Source organism: Prosopis cineraria, unplaced genomic scaffold (assembly GCF_029017545.1).
Source record: "Prosopis cineraria cultivar Desert tree isolate PC_DT_omini unplaced genomic scaffold, ASM2901754v1 PC1711, whole genome shotgun sequence".
Classification (NCBI taxonomy): Eukaryota; Viridiplantae; Streptophyta; class Magnoliopsida; order Fabales; family Fabaceae; genus Prosopis; species Prosopis cineraria.
Window position 1 is genome coordinate 1 of NW_026557036.1, and position 17,039 is coordinate 17,039.

General features: G+C 31.9%; 1 protein-coding gene across 1 annotated transcript; it reads left to right on the forward strand.

Annotated features, from left to right (window-relative positions):
• Nucleotides 1-5: 5 nt before the first annotated feature.
• Nucleotides 6-3,200, forward strand: LOC129300700 (uncharacterized; the record flags this gene model as incomplete). The annotated part of the gene is given in 4 exon segments (XM_054939277.1): nucleotides 6-39; nucleotides 42-68; nucleotides 71-250; nucleotides 1,474-3,200. Coding segments are annotated over 4 exon segments (1,710 nt in total), but the record flags the coding sequence as incomplete, so codon positions are not given.
• Nucleotides 3,201-17,039: the final 13,839 nt, after the last annotated feature.

A 17,039-nucleotide genomic window follows, 5' to 3' on the forward strand; every position in this document is an offset into this window, starting at 1 on the left:
GCTTGTACTCGCCGGACATAAAATCTGCTCTGGGCTACGACCAACCACCCTGAAACTGCTGAGCTTCTTCAGGACGTCGGCGCCAACGTGGGCATCCTCTCCGGGCTGATCAACGAGTTGACGCCGCCGTGGGTGGTGCTGGTGATCGGCGCCGTCCTCAACTTCTTCGGCTACTTCATGATATGGCTCGGAGTGACCCAAAGAATTTCGAAACCCAAAGTTTGGCAGATGTTCCTCTACATCTGCATAGGTGCGTACCGGCGCTTTCATCACCCATCACCAAAATTAGCAATGCTCCTCAATTTTTATTTTTTTTAAATTGTTGTTATCATTTAATCTTGTGAACAAATCAACAAATAAATAGAGTTTCTTTCTTTGTTTGTCATCACAATTTACTAAATCTTTTTTAAAATTCTTATAATTTTATACTCCAGGAAAGTTAGCATGAATTCTGGATTATGCTTTAAAAAAACGTTAGTTAATATTTTGATTTTTAAAAAATATTCTCGTCTTTCTATTTATATTTTTGAGTGAAATATTTAAACTGCACTTATCAAGTATAATAATTTCATTAAAGCAAGAGTATAACTGTAAAAAAAAAAAATAAAGCATAAAATTTGCTCAATACCTTATATTTTAGATCATGCAATACTTTTAAAAAATTACTTATATTGTAGTTCAAGAAAGTTTTTTACCACCTTATTTTTAATAAAAACGAAAAGGAAGGGGGAAAAAAAAAACTTTGGGCAGCTATGGGTCGTTTGAATTTATGGCTCACACTCAGGTTTCAACAGCAATAACAATAGATACACCAATAAGAACAAACCTCTTGACATGGATTGTGATTTTTGTTGACATAAATATGTAGGTCTTGTTTATTTAGTTCCCGTTTTTTATTTTAAAAAATGATTTTATAAACTAAATTTTAAAAATGTAGTTTTTGAATAAAGTGGGATAATGAAACTTTTGATTTTTTTTTTTTAAATTTTACTTCAGTTACAACGATAAGCCATCTGGTATCTGAAATTTAATTTTTTTAATCGAATTTTAAAATTTCATGGCTATGCACAGTTAATCTTTTAATGTTATTTCTTCCTCAAAAAAATAATGAATTAGGCATAGTTTTGAAAATTTCAAGACTTAATTAATAAATAATAATTGAGGTTTGACTTATAAGACAAAATTTTCATTATCCCAAATAAAATAAAAGAAAAAATTTGTTTGGCTATGTTAATTTAAAAATCAATTTTAAAATCTTTTTTCAGAGCCATCAACCAATGACAGTATCACATGGTGATGGCCTGTAATAAGAATCCGTTAACAGTGGTTAACGGTGACATCGGTGGCGGTGGCCGGTAAAAACGAGAACACAATCAAACGTGCCTATAATTCCTCTTAATCAATGGTATTTTAATTTGTATTTTCGATCAAAATAAAAATTGTGATGATGAATCTGGGTTTGCATAATTGCAGGAGCCAACTCGCAGACGTTCGCGAACACAGGGTCTCTGGTAACATGTGTGAAGAACTTCCCGGAAAGCCGAGGCGTAGTTCTCGGCATTCTCAAAGGCTACGTCGGTCTGAGCGGAGCCATCATCACTCAACTATACCACGCCTTCCTTCACTTCGACGACACTAAAGCTCTCATCCTCCTCATCGGCTGGCTTCCGGCCGCCATCTCCTTCGCCTTCCTCCACACCATCCGCTACATCACCCCGGTCCGACACCCCAACGAGCTCAAGGTCTTCTACAACTTCCTCTACATCTCCCTCGGCCTCGCTGGATTCCTCATGATCATTATCATCGTCCAGAAACAGACCAACTTCAACCAGTCCGAGTACGGCCTCAGCGCTGCCGTCGTTCTCTTCCTCCTCTTCCTCCCCCTCGCCGTCGTCTACATCGAGGAGTTCAAGCTCTGGCAAGCCAAACGCCTTGCCCTCCTCGAGCCCGTCAAGAACATCGTGGTCGCCGACCCGCCGGAGATAACCGAGACCAGTGCTCGTAAAAGTTCAAGTACTACTTCCGGTGATATAACCAAAGCAAGACGAGAAGGTCAACCAGAGATAAGGTGGTGGCAAAATGCTTTCAGCCCGCCGGAGAGAGGCGAGGATTATACTATTCTCCAAGCACTGTTCAGTATCGACATGATTATACTGTTCTTGGCTGGCATTTGTGGGATCGGAGGGACGTTGACTGCGATTGACAATCTGGGTCAGATTGGGGCATCCTTGGGTTACCCGAAGAACAGTATAAGCACGTTCGTGTCACTGGTGAGCATTTGGAACTACCTAGGACGTGTCTTCTCAGGTTTCGTGTCTGAATATTATCTGTCCAAGTATAAATTCCCTCGTACACTCATGCTCACTCTGATACTCATAGTGGCGTGTGCGGGACATATTCTGATAGCCTTCAACGTGAAGGAAGGTCTCTACGTAGCTTCTGTGATCATTGGGTTTAGTTTTGGAGCACAATGGCCTCTGATTTTTGCTATCATATCTGAGCTATTTGGGCTAAAGTACTATTCAACTCTGTATAATTTTGGCGGGTCAGCTAGCCCGATAGGGTTGTACATTCTTAACGTGAGAATCACTGGTCATTTGTATGATAAAGAAGCTAAAAAGCAACTTGCAGCTTTAGGGTTACGAAGAGAGGAAGGCAAAGAGTTGGTTTGTGTTGGGGCAGAATGCTTCAAGATGTCATTTATAATCATCACAGCTGCAACTTTCTTTGGTGCTCTTGTATCTCTCATTTTAGTCGCCAGAACAAGGAAGTTCTATAAAGGTGACATCTATAAGCGGTTCCGTGAGGCCGCCGCTGCTGAGGAGTCTGCCGCACCTGTGACGACGGAGATGGAGACCAAAAACACAGTCATGCCGGCAGAGAACGGTAGCGCCGGGACCAGAGAAGCCAACCGCGAGAAGGAAATAGAGATGAAGGGTTAATTAGGAATAGCACATCTTGTGTAGATAGGAACGAGAAATTAATTAATGGATGCTCGCTTCATAAGGTTGTCCGCGTTAGTGTAAAATGGTGATGAATCTTGGATTTCACAAAGAGCTGCAAAATTTTGTTATTTTCTTTTCTTTGTATCTTGCTCCATATTCTATTCAACGTGGAATAAAATATGGCAGTGATGGATTTGATAATTATTGTAATAATCTGCCATTTTTTATGCAAGTTTTCCTTAATTTGCCTTTTAACGTGACAGATAAGATCGGCAATGATGCTGGCAGCTTTGTCTAAATGAGCATTGGGTTTCTCTCTGCTTAATATTTTTTATTTAATATTATATGGATTTGGAGATTATCATATCGAGCAGCCATGAAGGAATCCAAATTTTTTGGATTTTTCTAATGAGGGCTTGCAAGTTGAAGATTGATGTTGACATATCAAGAGCTAGCATGAACCCCAGCATTCGACCCATGGATATCCACTCAATAGCGATTATTTCAAGACAAAAATTCAAATATTTAAGGAAAAATATAATAAACTCCCTTTGAATCATGTAAATAACATTTTAATCTTTCAAAATGCTATAAGACCCCTAAATTCTTAAAAAATTTTCTATCATTAATGTAAATGATTAAATTATCTTTAATTCAAATATCAATTGTTATTTATAGTTTTATTTTAAGATTCACAATTTTTCTTCTTAAATTATAAGAATTCAACAGCAATTCATAAATTTACATTTAAAATCCTGATATTCCTTAAGTATTGCAAATATAAATTGTCACTCACAAATTTTATTTTAAAATTCATAACTTTTTTCTTAAAATTATAACATTCAACAGCAATTTAAAAGTTTAAATTAAAGATAATTTAATTATTTATATTAATTTTTTAATGATGAAAAAGTCCCTCAAGACTTTAGAATAATTATGAGATTTTGAGGGATCAAAATATTATTTACATAATTCAAAGGGACTTGTTGTCATTTTCCTAATATTTAACCCACCAATAGAAAATAAACTAAAAGAACTTATAATTCAACATTTAACTTTTCAAGGATGAAAGAAGGTAAAATAATAATAAAATCTCTTTGAATTATATAAATGATAATCTAATCACTCAAAATATCATAGTTTCATTAAAGTATCTAGGAACTTATGTGTTTATAAATTTTAAAGTAGAAAAGACTATTTTACCTTTATTGAAAATAACAAACCCCAACCACAACTTTTATTAAGGAATAATAACTTTTATTTTATAAATCACAAGACTTAAATAAAGAGTCACAACTTATCAAACGTAACTTTAATTATTGAAAAAAAAAGTTCTTAAAATAAAAAACTATACTCACAACTTTATTTAAGAAATAACAACTTTTACTTAAAGAATTATAAAAATTAAACAAGAAATCACAACTTATCAATGAGGATAAAATAATTTTTTTAATTCAAAATTTATTAACATAAAGGTTCCTATGGACTTTAGTGAAATTATGTTATTTTAAAGGACCATATTACTATTTATATAATTTGGGGAGATTGTACTACATTTTCCCATGAAAGAAGTGTGTTAATTTTCGTTTTCTTTTGTAAGCTGGTTGGTAGTTGATTCTGTTTGCATAGTTTTTATTTGATGGAATGAAGTTTTAAATACTTATTAAAAAAATGTAAGCTTAATATTTGAACGTTGGATATATAGAAATAAGTTATATTATTTATGATTATTGATAATGCGTCTTTGCAAATTTTATATTGTATATTTTATTTGATATATTGCCATGAAAATAACTATCACAAAATTTAAAACAAACAAACAAACATTGTGATGTCTTAAATATTCACTCAAATTAAGTCTTCAGCGTTAATTTTTGAAATGGAATGATATTTAATTTGAATTTGTTGCAACATAAAGTTGCAGCAGTGCACCTGTATATATTATGGGAATGGCATTTAAGTCCCATAAGGGAATCAATAATAGTTATATTTTCTACATAATTATCTAAAAATAAGTTATAAATATTGATTCAATTTTCTGTTAAGATTAATTCATAATTCTTGGAGGTATGCATGAAAAGCATCTCTTGGGATAGCATAACCTCTTGAAAGGCACTTAAATTTTTTGATGGATTAATTTCATGGCTACCAATTGTAAGGATATCTTGAGAAACCAAAAAAAAAAAAAAACAACCATGTTTGCAATCATTTAAATAAATATTTACTCACTTCTTTTAAAAATATAAGATATTTTTAACCGAATCGCACCCTCAATAGAGTAGTTACTTACTTTTAAATTAACCCTGTCTTTTTATATTTACCCCTATTAAATATCCTATAATAAATATAAAGTCATTATTAATAAAGGTGCTTTTGAAAAAACAAAAGCAATGATTACACATCAAAAGACTAAAAATATCTTATATTTTTTAACATCCAACTTATCAAAAAATGCCTTACATTTTTTAATGGAGGAAATGTAAGTTATTTTTTAAAATTTTTTTCCAGAAACTTAGTTATTATAAATTTTCTTTTCAAGACTTTAATTTATCTTATCATTCTCCCTATGCACATTTATCCCCAGTTTTCCACCGCGTAAATCAACATTTTAATTTGTTTACTATACAACATGGACAAGGACACATATTATAGGGATGGAATGTGGATGAAATTTAATGTGGGAAGATTTTATATTTAGATATTAATTTTATTTTTTGTTTATTTTAATTTCACCATTTGGATTGATTGTTTTCAGCTATATACTTCTTCAGATGGCACCGCAACTCATATAAAGTAGGGTTCTTATTTTATTTTTGTGGTCCAAAGATCTAAATGCTGATTAATTTGAGAGAATAAGAAATCATTTAGCTCGAAATCCCAAACCTTTGTTTTAATAAGGGACCAAAATGAAGTAATTAAAATACGTAGGGGGCAAAAAGACAGATAAATTAATCTGATGTCCAGATTCCCTTAGAAAGGGCTTATCTACACCAAATTTCAAGTCAATTAATGAGTATTAATATTACGTGGAATCTGTTCAACGTTCACAGGAGCTTAATACATGTGCTTTAAGATAACTGGTGGATTTTGATCAAGCACTGATAGTTTAAAAGTTTGATTAACTTGTTAGAGATAGCACGTTACATTTCTTTTTAATTAAAAAAAGTTTTTGACTGATCTTCGTCACGAACTCCGAGTACTCTGGGAGAAATTAATTAATTAAGAGCAAATTGATTCAAATTCAAGGTGTTTGATTTTAAGCAATGTGCGAATTATTATTATTTTTTTTTTTTGCACGAGTATCTAAAGTGAAACTATTCCCTCTTCAATATTATGAGAAAATTTTTTGAAGTATCATACTAAATAAAAGAAAACATGAAAATAATGTGTGATTTTAAAGGTTATTCACTTATCACATCGAATTAAAACTGCATGTATATGTGAGGAGTCCAAGCAATCCTTGTTAGTTCATATTACTCAAAATAGCGATTATGTGCGCGCGCGCACGTTAGGGGGAAAAAAAAAGGTTAATTGGCAGATAGAATAGTTGGGCGATTTCACCTAATTAACATATCCGTTAACAATTAATAATAGCACCACAACTTTCATACAATGAAATAGCTACGTCATTAAATGTGTTTTTTCATGCGGAGCGTCCAGTACCTCCATATTAAAATTAGAGTCTTTTTCATGGAGCTTTGGATGCTTGTGTCAATTTTGGGGAGCTTTTAACACCACCCAAGCTAACTTGGGTGAAACTGTGAAATGGGGCCCTTTCTAATGAAAGATGTTCCATTTTTAGGATTCAAATTCAAGAGCGGTTAATTGATGCAAGTTTCTTACCCATTGGACCAATCATTTTCTAGATATAGAGGTCGTACGTATGTCCATAAGGAGGGCTAAGTTGACTTTTGTGTTTTTCAAGATGGTACTATTAATGCCTCTGTTATTAGAAGGTAAACGAAGGCCCATTCTTAAATATTGAAAAATAAATTATAAATATATAATATATTTAGGAAGTATTTAACTAAATAACTTAAGTTATTTTAGTAGAACATAATATTTTTATGCATGTCAAATATAAAAAATATAATAACCTTCACTCACCAACAAAATCTTCATATCAATAATAAGATTTGAATTTATAACCTTATGAATTATGAGTTAAATTCTTACAAATTGTACCAGCCTTTGTTGATAAATAAAAATATTTTTTTAACAAAATAATGTTTACTTGAGTTGGGTCTCAGAAACTCACTAGAATTAGAATATGCCTCTAGATTCAAAGAATATTTACAAATTGTTCGTCAATAAAGTTTTACATCAACAATATGATTTGATTTTACAATCTTGTGGATTATATATGATTTAAATCATTACCAACTAGCAAATCTTTATTGGTAAAGAAATATATTTTTTAGATCACATCTAAAATGTCTTAGAAAATGGGATGGAGGGGGTATTAAATCAGTAATTAAAGTATCAAAATTAATTTTTTGTATACGAAACAAATCTTATTATGAGGAGTCTGCCTTCTAAGGGAGGTCATCAGTCTTTGTTTTCCGTGAATGATGCTTTTAGTCTCATCAAAAGATTTTGCAACTGAGCTTTTTATATAATATTTTTGTGAAAAGTTAGCTTTCTAAATTTTATCTTCTTTTTTTTTTTTGTCATTTCAATATTCTAGAATGAATTTCACCACAATACATTATTATATGTAAATTGAAAAATATCATTATGTGAAGAGATTAAGTGAAAAAATATTTGTATAAAAAATTAAAATAAAAAAAACTGCCATTTATTAAGTACTAAAATGAGGTTTCAATTCCATGAACTTATGGGCTAAAACAGAAAGCAGAGAACAATAAGTTTTGAATAATTTTTTAGATATTAAGCTGATTTTTTTTTTTTTTTAGGATATGTTATGTGTTTTATTGTCCTTGGATCTACAAATATTGGTATCCTCTAAAGCTCAAGGGCATATTACACCTTTGATCCGTGAAAAACTGGGCTTGTAAATTAGCCATACTTAAATTCAAGGCCTTGGCTCAAAAACCGCACAATGATATGCTATTATACTTTAATTAAAAAGAAAAAAGAAAAAACAGCCCTGTTTACTCACTTTGACAATTTTAGTTTTGGGCTTCTGTGTTAGGAATTCATTGTAGAAAGAAAAATTCTAAGGAGCCCAATGGGTATGCTAAAAATGTTTTTAATTAATTCGAATGGTAAAAAAATTGGCTTTCAAGGAAAAACTTTCCAAGCCCAAATTTATATTCTACCTATTTTCACCTACCTGGTTTAATTTTACAAGTTTTCTTTTGGTATAAACAACAAAGAATTCAGTTATAAATAATATATCAAGCCTACTAAGTTTTATAACTCTTTTATAAATGAATTTTTTTCTCGTTAATTACATATAGTAACTTGTTAATAATCAAATATTTTGTTATTTATAGTAGAGTAAGACTTGTAAATGCTACAGGGAGCATTAGATCTTCTTCTTCTTCTTCTTCTTTTTGTGAAAATCTTACTTTCAAATATATCCCTGAAATGCAGTGATATTTTAAATTTTTAGGATCCTTTTTTAATATTAAAACGTTAAAAGTAATCTTAGATGATATTTTTGCTTCTTTTTTTCATCCTTCGGTCATTGGATAGTTTTAATTTCATAGACTTTTGTTTGGAAAAGAATCCGGGAGAACGTCATTGACGCTCCAAGAAATAATATTATTGCATTTTGGACTCGGAAAAAATTCTTCTATAGACCCGAAGGGCTCATGTAAAATTATGTTCCAAGAAATTAATAATCACTTTTTTATAATTATAACCAACATAAAATAATTTATGTTTTTTATTAAAATATCTATAAAATAAATTATTTTTTATAAAAGCTTTAAACTATATAAAAATCACTTAATTTAAAATTTAAATAAATTGTTCCTTAATTAATTATGCCCTTTATGAATAACCATTGAGATTAGCAAAAGGTCAAAATCAATTTAATTATATTAAATTTTGCATTTGGGTCACATTTGCATTCTTATTAATCTGCCCATCCACGAAAAGTACAAAATCGATATCTATCCAACTTGGTTGTATATATCCATCATCTGAAAAATTTAAAACTGATATTGATTTGTTTTTATATGACACTTTAAGACGTACAAGGGGTGCCTCTGAAGATCATGTCATTTATTAACAAGTATCTAGATTTCCTTTTCATGACAACCATGTTTGAAAACATCTTCATAAACTTGTTTTCCTCTTCCAATTTTCCAAACAAAAATTCACGAATTCCGTAATTCGTTTGTAGCGTCGCACGCATTCAGAAAACCTCCACGTGTAGAGAACAAACACCTTTTTGGTATTGATGGCCTGGTGGGGACGATTCACAAGTTCCATACATGCTCAGAGCGACTGGATTCAATGGCTTAGACCAACACACGGTTCACAGCACAACACATCTTCCAATGCAAAGTAGAATCCAGATCAGCTGGCTTATTTAAATTGGACTCATTTTAAATTAGATTTAAAATATTTTAATATATAAAAGACAGCCAAATCATTTAGTCAAGCTCTAGTGTCTGACCCCAACACCGTGAGCGTTTAAACTTATTTGAACTAATTCAAATGCCTGAATTATGAATATTACTTTATTTTCAAATTTTATGTTAAAAAATTATTTTTTTCAAATTTTATTTTATTACTAATAAAAAAATTTGAGTATTCAAGTTCATATTTAACCTCAATTTCTTTAAACTTATTTGTGCAGTTCGAATAAACTTTAGGTGAAGAGAATTTTCTAAACTCTTGATCAGGCTTGAATTACCGCTCTACTCCAGAGCCTGAAACACGATTTGTTTCGCGGTCATCACGTTCGTCCTTGAGTTTATATTGATGATGTTTTCCCCAATGCCAAAATCAACTCCTTCATTGATCAGGTAACTGCGATGAACCCAAAAGACATGGTTGGCCGGACTCAGTTTTTTTTTTCCTTAATTTTCATAAAACTAAACTCACAGTATAATATATCAAAAAGTAAAAACACAAATTGGAAAATATATGCTACATGCATACCAACTGCCATGTTTGGTCTCAAATTCAATATACCATAATATTAAAATTTGAGTCAACTTGACTGGTTGAACTGCATCAATTGTATCTTAACTTGACTAGTTTAATAAAATATTTTATTTTTATGACTAGTCTAATTATGATTTTGACTATTATTAATCATTGAACTTGTACTTTAACCAATTTAATGATTAGCCCAATTTTCAATACCTTACAATACATCATGCCTAAATGGTGGAATAAATATATAAACATGTGGAGGATTTGATATTAAATATCAAATATAAATGATATGGCTATAAATTTTTTGGATAGCCGAATGTTTATACCAAAGCAAGACTATTTGTAAAATGCTAAAAGGGTAATTAAATCTTTTTTCTAAAATCTTATTTTTAGATATGTCCCAAGGTTGCAATGATATTCCAGATTTTTAGATCAGTTATTCTTTAATATTAAAATGCTATAGGGATTCTTAGATGATATTTAATCTTCCCTTGTCCTCTTCTTCTATGATTGGACAGTTTTAATTTGGAATAAAACAACTTTTAGCCCTTCACATTTAGGGGTTCTATTTATTTGATCCATCAACTTTAATTGTTATAATTTTATTCTTTAACTTTTTCTTCAGTTATTAATTATTTCTTTAAGTTTTGTAAGAAAAATTAGTCCTAAAAAAACTAATGTGAAAATTAGATAGCTAACATGGAAATACGTGTGAAAATTAGTTTTGCATTGGTGGGGACGATTCACAAATTCTTGCACAAGACTAGCTTAGAGCAAGATAGCTAGCTAGATTCAATGACTTAGACCAAAACAAAGTAATCACAACATGCACAAACATGTTTGTTTCTCCCTTATTAAGAAGGTGACGCTACACATCTTCCAAACCCATATTCTAAAGTTTGAAACATAGTCAGTGGCCTCATAGTAGAAAGATTGACTAGCACAATATTTGAAAAAATACTTTCTCTCACTGCTTAACCTCAATGTAGTAGAATGCCCATTATATAAAGAGAAAACAGTTACAATGCTCTCCAATGAGAGAGTGACAGCACAACAATTGTACAACCAAAGGATAAGAACACAAGGTATAAAGGTTACAACATAAGCCCTAGGGAATATTCCAGAATATACAGACAATAAAAGAATATTACACAATATTAGTTATACAGTGTTATGGGCTTCTGGACATGTTTTCTTCTTGGGCTTAGACTTATAAATGTTAAGTTCACTATCATCCCCCCTCAAACAATGGGGTGAAGTAGTGAGCCCCAGTCTGTTATGAAGAAGAATGAATCGAATGTGGAAAGAGGCTTAGTGAGACTATTTGCAACTTGATCTTGAGTTGGGACATAATGAACAGAAATGACTTTATTGACCATTAAATCACAAATGAAATGAGCATCGATTTCTATATGCTTGTTCTGTGCATGAAAAATAGGGTTGGATGCCAAGGCAAAGGCATTAATATTGTCATAACATATCATAAAACTGCATTTAAAGAAGAAGGATAATTTTAAGAGTAAGGAACGCAACCAAACCAATTCAGCAGCGGTGTGGGCCAAGGCTCAATACTCAAATTCAACACTTGAGCCATCTACTCTCGTTTGCTTTTTGAAAGACCAATAGACGAAAGAGTCACCAAAGAAAATCATATATGCACCCATAGATCGTCTGTCATCAAGGCATACTGCCTAATTAGCATCTAAGAAACCAATCATGTCAAGGAAATTGGAGCCTTTGATGTGAAGACTAAGATTTATTATGCTCTTAAGATATCTAACCAAATGTTTAATGGCTGTCTAATGAAGTGTGGTTGGGCAAGAGAGAAATTGACTTAGCTTGCTAACACAGTAGCTTATATCAGGTCGTGTATTACACAAATATTGTAAGGCTCCAACTATGCCTTTATACAGATGAGGATTAGAAAAAAGAGAATTGTCATTAAGAGTAAGACTTTGACCAATGGTCATAGGAGTAATCACTGAATTGCTATTACTATATTCATACCTTTAGAGTAGATTTAGAATGTATTTACTTTGATTAACATAAAATCCACTAAAGTCATGATAGATGCGAAATCCAAGAAAATAATGTATGGCTCCCATAACCTTAACGAAGAAGATAGAGTTCAGTTTTTGAACAAATAGATTTAAACTTGCCATGTTGCTCCTAGTAACAAGTATGTCATCAACATAAATCAAGATGATCATTATCTAAGTAAAGTTTTTGAAAATGAATAAGAAAGAGTCACTCTTGCAGGATTTAAAAACCTTAAGTTACTAGTGTATTCTTCAGTCGTTCATGCCAAGCCCTCGGGGCTTGTTTAAGCCCATAAAGTGCTTTGGATAGCTTACAGACATGTTTAGGATGAGAAGTATCCATAAACCCATCAGGTTGTGACATGAAAATAGTTTCACTTAATTAGCCATTAAGGAAAGATTGTTAATATCTAACTGATGTACATCCCAATTGAAAGAGGCTATAAGAGTGAAAACAATGCATATAGTTACTAGTTTGATAACAGCACTAAAGTTATCACTAAAAGCAATGCCAGCTTTTGAAGGTAGCCCTTAGCTATTAGGTGCGCCTGATACTTGTCAAGTCTTCCATCAGCTTTCTTAAATACCCATTTGCAACCAACAACATTTTTAAGATAAATGAGGAGGAACAAAGACCCATATTTTATTTCTTACAAGAGCATTAATTTCATCTTGCATAGTAAAAGTTTAGTATGGTGATCTGAGAGCCTCAATAGCAAATTGTGGCTTTAAATCAGAAAGTGTGGCTTGAACCATATCGACATATGGTTCTTTTAGTTTAAAAATACCTCTTTTAGCACAAGTCACCATTGAATGATTATTAAGAGGCATGTCATCAGTACTTGAATTTTTAGTATTAGGAGCAAGTGTGGTGATGACTATAAGAGGAGTATTAAAGCCACTTTCTAGGAAGACAAAAGCAAAAGTTGATCCCAAATGTGATATGGGATAGTTAGGAAAAAGAGGAGGTGTATTGGTGGTGGTCCCAACTAATGGTGGTTTAATTGCAGATAAGGATAAATTTGTCAAAGGCACTAATCTTAGAGAAGGAGAATTGTCAGATCTAGAGATAGGTTCTAAGGAATGTGTACTTGTAAAAGGGAATTCTTGCACATTAAATATTACATGGCGTAAAATATAAAGTTTTCTTGATGGACTCAAGCATTGTAGCCTTTATGGTCCCCACTATAACCCAAAAAGGTGCACTTCTCACTTATGAATTCCAATTTGTGCTTGTTGTAAGGATAAAGACAAGGATAGCAAGCACACCGAAAAGTTTGAGTGCAGTATAATCTAGTTTTTGTTTATACAAAACCTCATAAGGTGAACATTTTGCAGAATAGGAGTGAGTAGTCTGTTAATAATATGAACAATCATGGCAAAGGCTCCCACTAAAAATATAATGGCATACTTGCTTGAGCCAATAAACTGAGGCCAACTTCTACTACGTGCTGCTGCTTTCTTTTCACCCTGCCATTGTAGGCAAATGTGTGAGGACAAGGGTGCGTAAATAATATCCTAGCATCATTAATAAGAGATACAAAATTTCTATATTCTCCTCCCTAGTCACTTTAGAGAATTTTTATCTTACAACCAAATTGATTTTCAACAAGTTGTTTAAACTGAGTGAAAGTAGATAAGGCTTTATGTTTAGCAAGCAGAGGATAGATCCATGTAAAATGGCTGAAATCATAAACAAAATTGATGTAATATTTACAGCCATTTTTGGATAGAACAGGGGATGGACCCTACAAGTTAGTGTGAACTAATTCAAGTAATGCTTCAACTTTAGAATCAAACAAAGAAAAAGGTAATTTATGGGATTTTCCATACTGACAAGCTTAAAAAAATTGAGATTTTCATTAATGCCAATTGGTATATTACAATCACTTAGGATTTTTCTCACTGTTTACAAGAAGCATGGCCTAATTTTCTATGCCATGGCTGTAACTCAAATAAGAAAATGGTTGGCTCTATGGAAAGCTGAACAAAATGCCTAAGATCTGACGCAACTTGGTATTTCATCTAGCTTGTAGAGTCGGTTGCTACTATTAAAATGATGCTTCCCTTGGAGCAGCACCTTGTGGGTTTGAGCATCCTTAACAACACAATCAAATTTAGAAAAGACAATTAGAACATCATTATCATCAGCCAATTCTTCAACACTAACAATATTTTTCTTAATATGAGGCACCACTGAAACATCTTTCATGTCTAGTTTAGGCTTAAGTCCATTAAGAAAAACTGCAGAAGTTTATTGATGTATCTTTAAACCACAAACATCACCAACTAAAAGGTTACTTGCATGCTAATTGATATTACTATTTGGAGGAGTATTATGGGTAACATAGTTTGTTGCCCTACTATCTAAATATCAGGTTGGGTCATTAACAGTTTTAGCAAATGCAAGGTATGTAGATGCATCATTATTATTGTTATGGTAGGGGACTTGCTCATCATTCCTAGTGTAGGTTCTATCAAACCTATAGAAGCAGTTGTATGCAGAGTAACTAACCCTGTTGCACACTTGACAAGTAGGTTGGTTATTGTTATTATGATGAGAACATCCTCAGTCCCTACTAGGCCACCTCGACTATGCCAAGGAGGATGAGAATTATTTCCAAAATGAGCTAAAACTGTATTAGGACTAGCAAAATTATCAGAATGAATTACTAAACTAGCAAAAGCATTGCTCATAATAGAAGTGTTAATAGAGTGGAAATGTTCCAAGTGCCTTTCAAGGGTCAGAAGCTGATTTTGCAACTCCCTTCAAGTCATATCTCAATCGAACAAGTACATGATAAAAGGAGTATATTTAGTATGTAGTCCTAAGAATGTCTGCATAATGAGATCAAAATGTGAGATTGGACTTCCAGCAAGTGAAAGACAATCAACAAATCCTTTTATCTTCCTAAGGTACTCCTCTATCTTTATTGCTCCCTTGTGAATATGATAGAGTTTGTTTATGTACATGATGATGCGAGACTTAGTGTCTGTTCTAGTGTAACATCCTGATTTTTATATAATAAAAAAATTGTGGAATTTAGGTTTTGAGGAAAAAAAATAATAATAATAGGAATTTATATTATTTGAGGTTATTTAGAAATAATATTATGATTAGGTATTTAATTATGAATTTAAAAATTTAAATTTAAAACCACATAAGCAATATTTAGTTAAGATATAATACATAAATAATTTTTTTTATGTGTGTGTTAAAAAAAAAGAGAAGGTAGAAGGAACAAACAAATGGAGGGGTGAAAGGTTGTTGTTTCTAAGTCCCACATTGGTTAAATGAGGGAAGAAAAGAGGTGCCTTCATGTATAAAAAAGAGGGGGTGTGTGCATTAGGAAGCATGAGAGGCTAAGATACAATTTAGAGGAAATTGTAACTTTTTGCCCAAAGGTTTGAATAATTAAATTCAAACCTATAGTTTTTTTTAAATATAATTTTGGGACTCACAATCCCATTTTTATATTATTTTTCTCTCTTCCTCTCACGTTGCTCGGCGTTTTCTCGCAAGGAGGGATTATTTTCTTTTTCTTCAGGTATGTTCTACCTTTCCTGTTTAGATTAGCATTTAAAAATTTATTTAATTACAAAATTAATTTTATAGTTATTTTCTAAATAATATTAGCTTTCTAGTGATATGATTATTTTGTAAGATAGAGTAAATATTTTAATTAGGATTTTTCTATAGGATAGTTAATCTGATGATATGATGGATTAAAAATATAGGTTAAAACTCTTAGGGATATAATAAATATTATAGAATATTTTCTTGAGGTTGAAACTCATGTTTAAGAATTTTTGAGTTAAAATCTAGATCTATATGGTTGAATTTATGTGGAATCTGAGATGTAGGGATAAACCTATGATTATTAAATATTTATTTAAGTATGAATAGGTATTTTTGAGGTTATAGAAAGGTGATTTGAGGCTTCAGGATAATTTTAAAATTTAATTTATTTTTGGACGAATTTTTAGAATATAGAAGGATGAAATTGTGATACTAGAAGTGATTTGAGGATAAAAAAAATAGTTTATTAGGGTACGAGAATTTTAAAAAAAAATTGGGAAGTTAAATGAGGCATAAATCTTAAATTAGTGTTAATATGGATTATAGATCTAAGACTTTCTAACTATTTAAATTAGAGTTATTTATTTTAATGTAAAATTAATATATAGTATTGTGAAATAATTATGTAGATTATATTGATAAAGATAGTGGTGAAAGAGGAGTTGTGAAGGGAAACTTGTTATTCAAGACACAAGGTAACAATTATTAATGTGTTGTGATGGGTGTGTTTGTGAATGGTTATGTGTTGTTTTGTTGTTTGGAAAAATTATGAATTATTGAAAATAAATACTGTTATATACTTCCGTGAAATCATTGCCAAGTGGGTTAAAAATTTATTTTTTGTTTATCATGATGAGATATTATTGTTCGAATATATTTCTGTTTGGATATTTGAATGATGCATGACTTGTCAGAGTATTTTAATGTATGGTGTTAATGGGAATTTTTGTTCAGTTAATTATTACCACGTGGTAAGCCCTCATTGGACCCAATGAGTGGTGTGTCGCTTGGTCCAACTCACCTTTGGCCGGGTGATTTGGCGTCCGAGCATGGCGAAAGGAGGATATAAGGTGTAGTCATGCAAATTAAATACTTGTTCGGTTTGTTTGAAAATATTGTTCGGTTAAATGTTTTGTGTGCCCACTTAGCAATCGCATGATTAGTTACAATCGCATGCATCATTACATATTAATTTTTGGTTACTGGGACTTTTAAGTCTCATTCCCTGTGGTTAATATTTTTACAGGAGCGAGTCCGGCCGAGAAAGCACCAGAGGTGTAACTATAGTGTATGAAACACCATCTTTTACGTTGCCTCTTATTTTGGATTATACAATGTATCTTGTGCCAACTTAGGACATATCTTCTTTGTGAAGCATGTAAACTCTAATCCTTT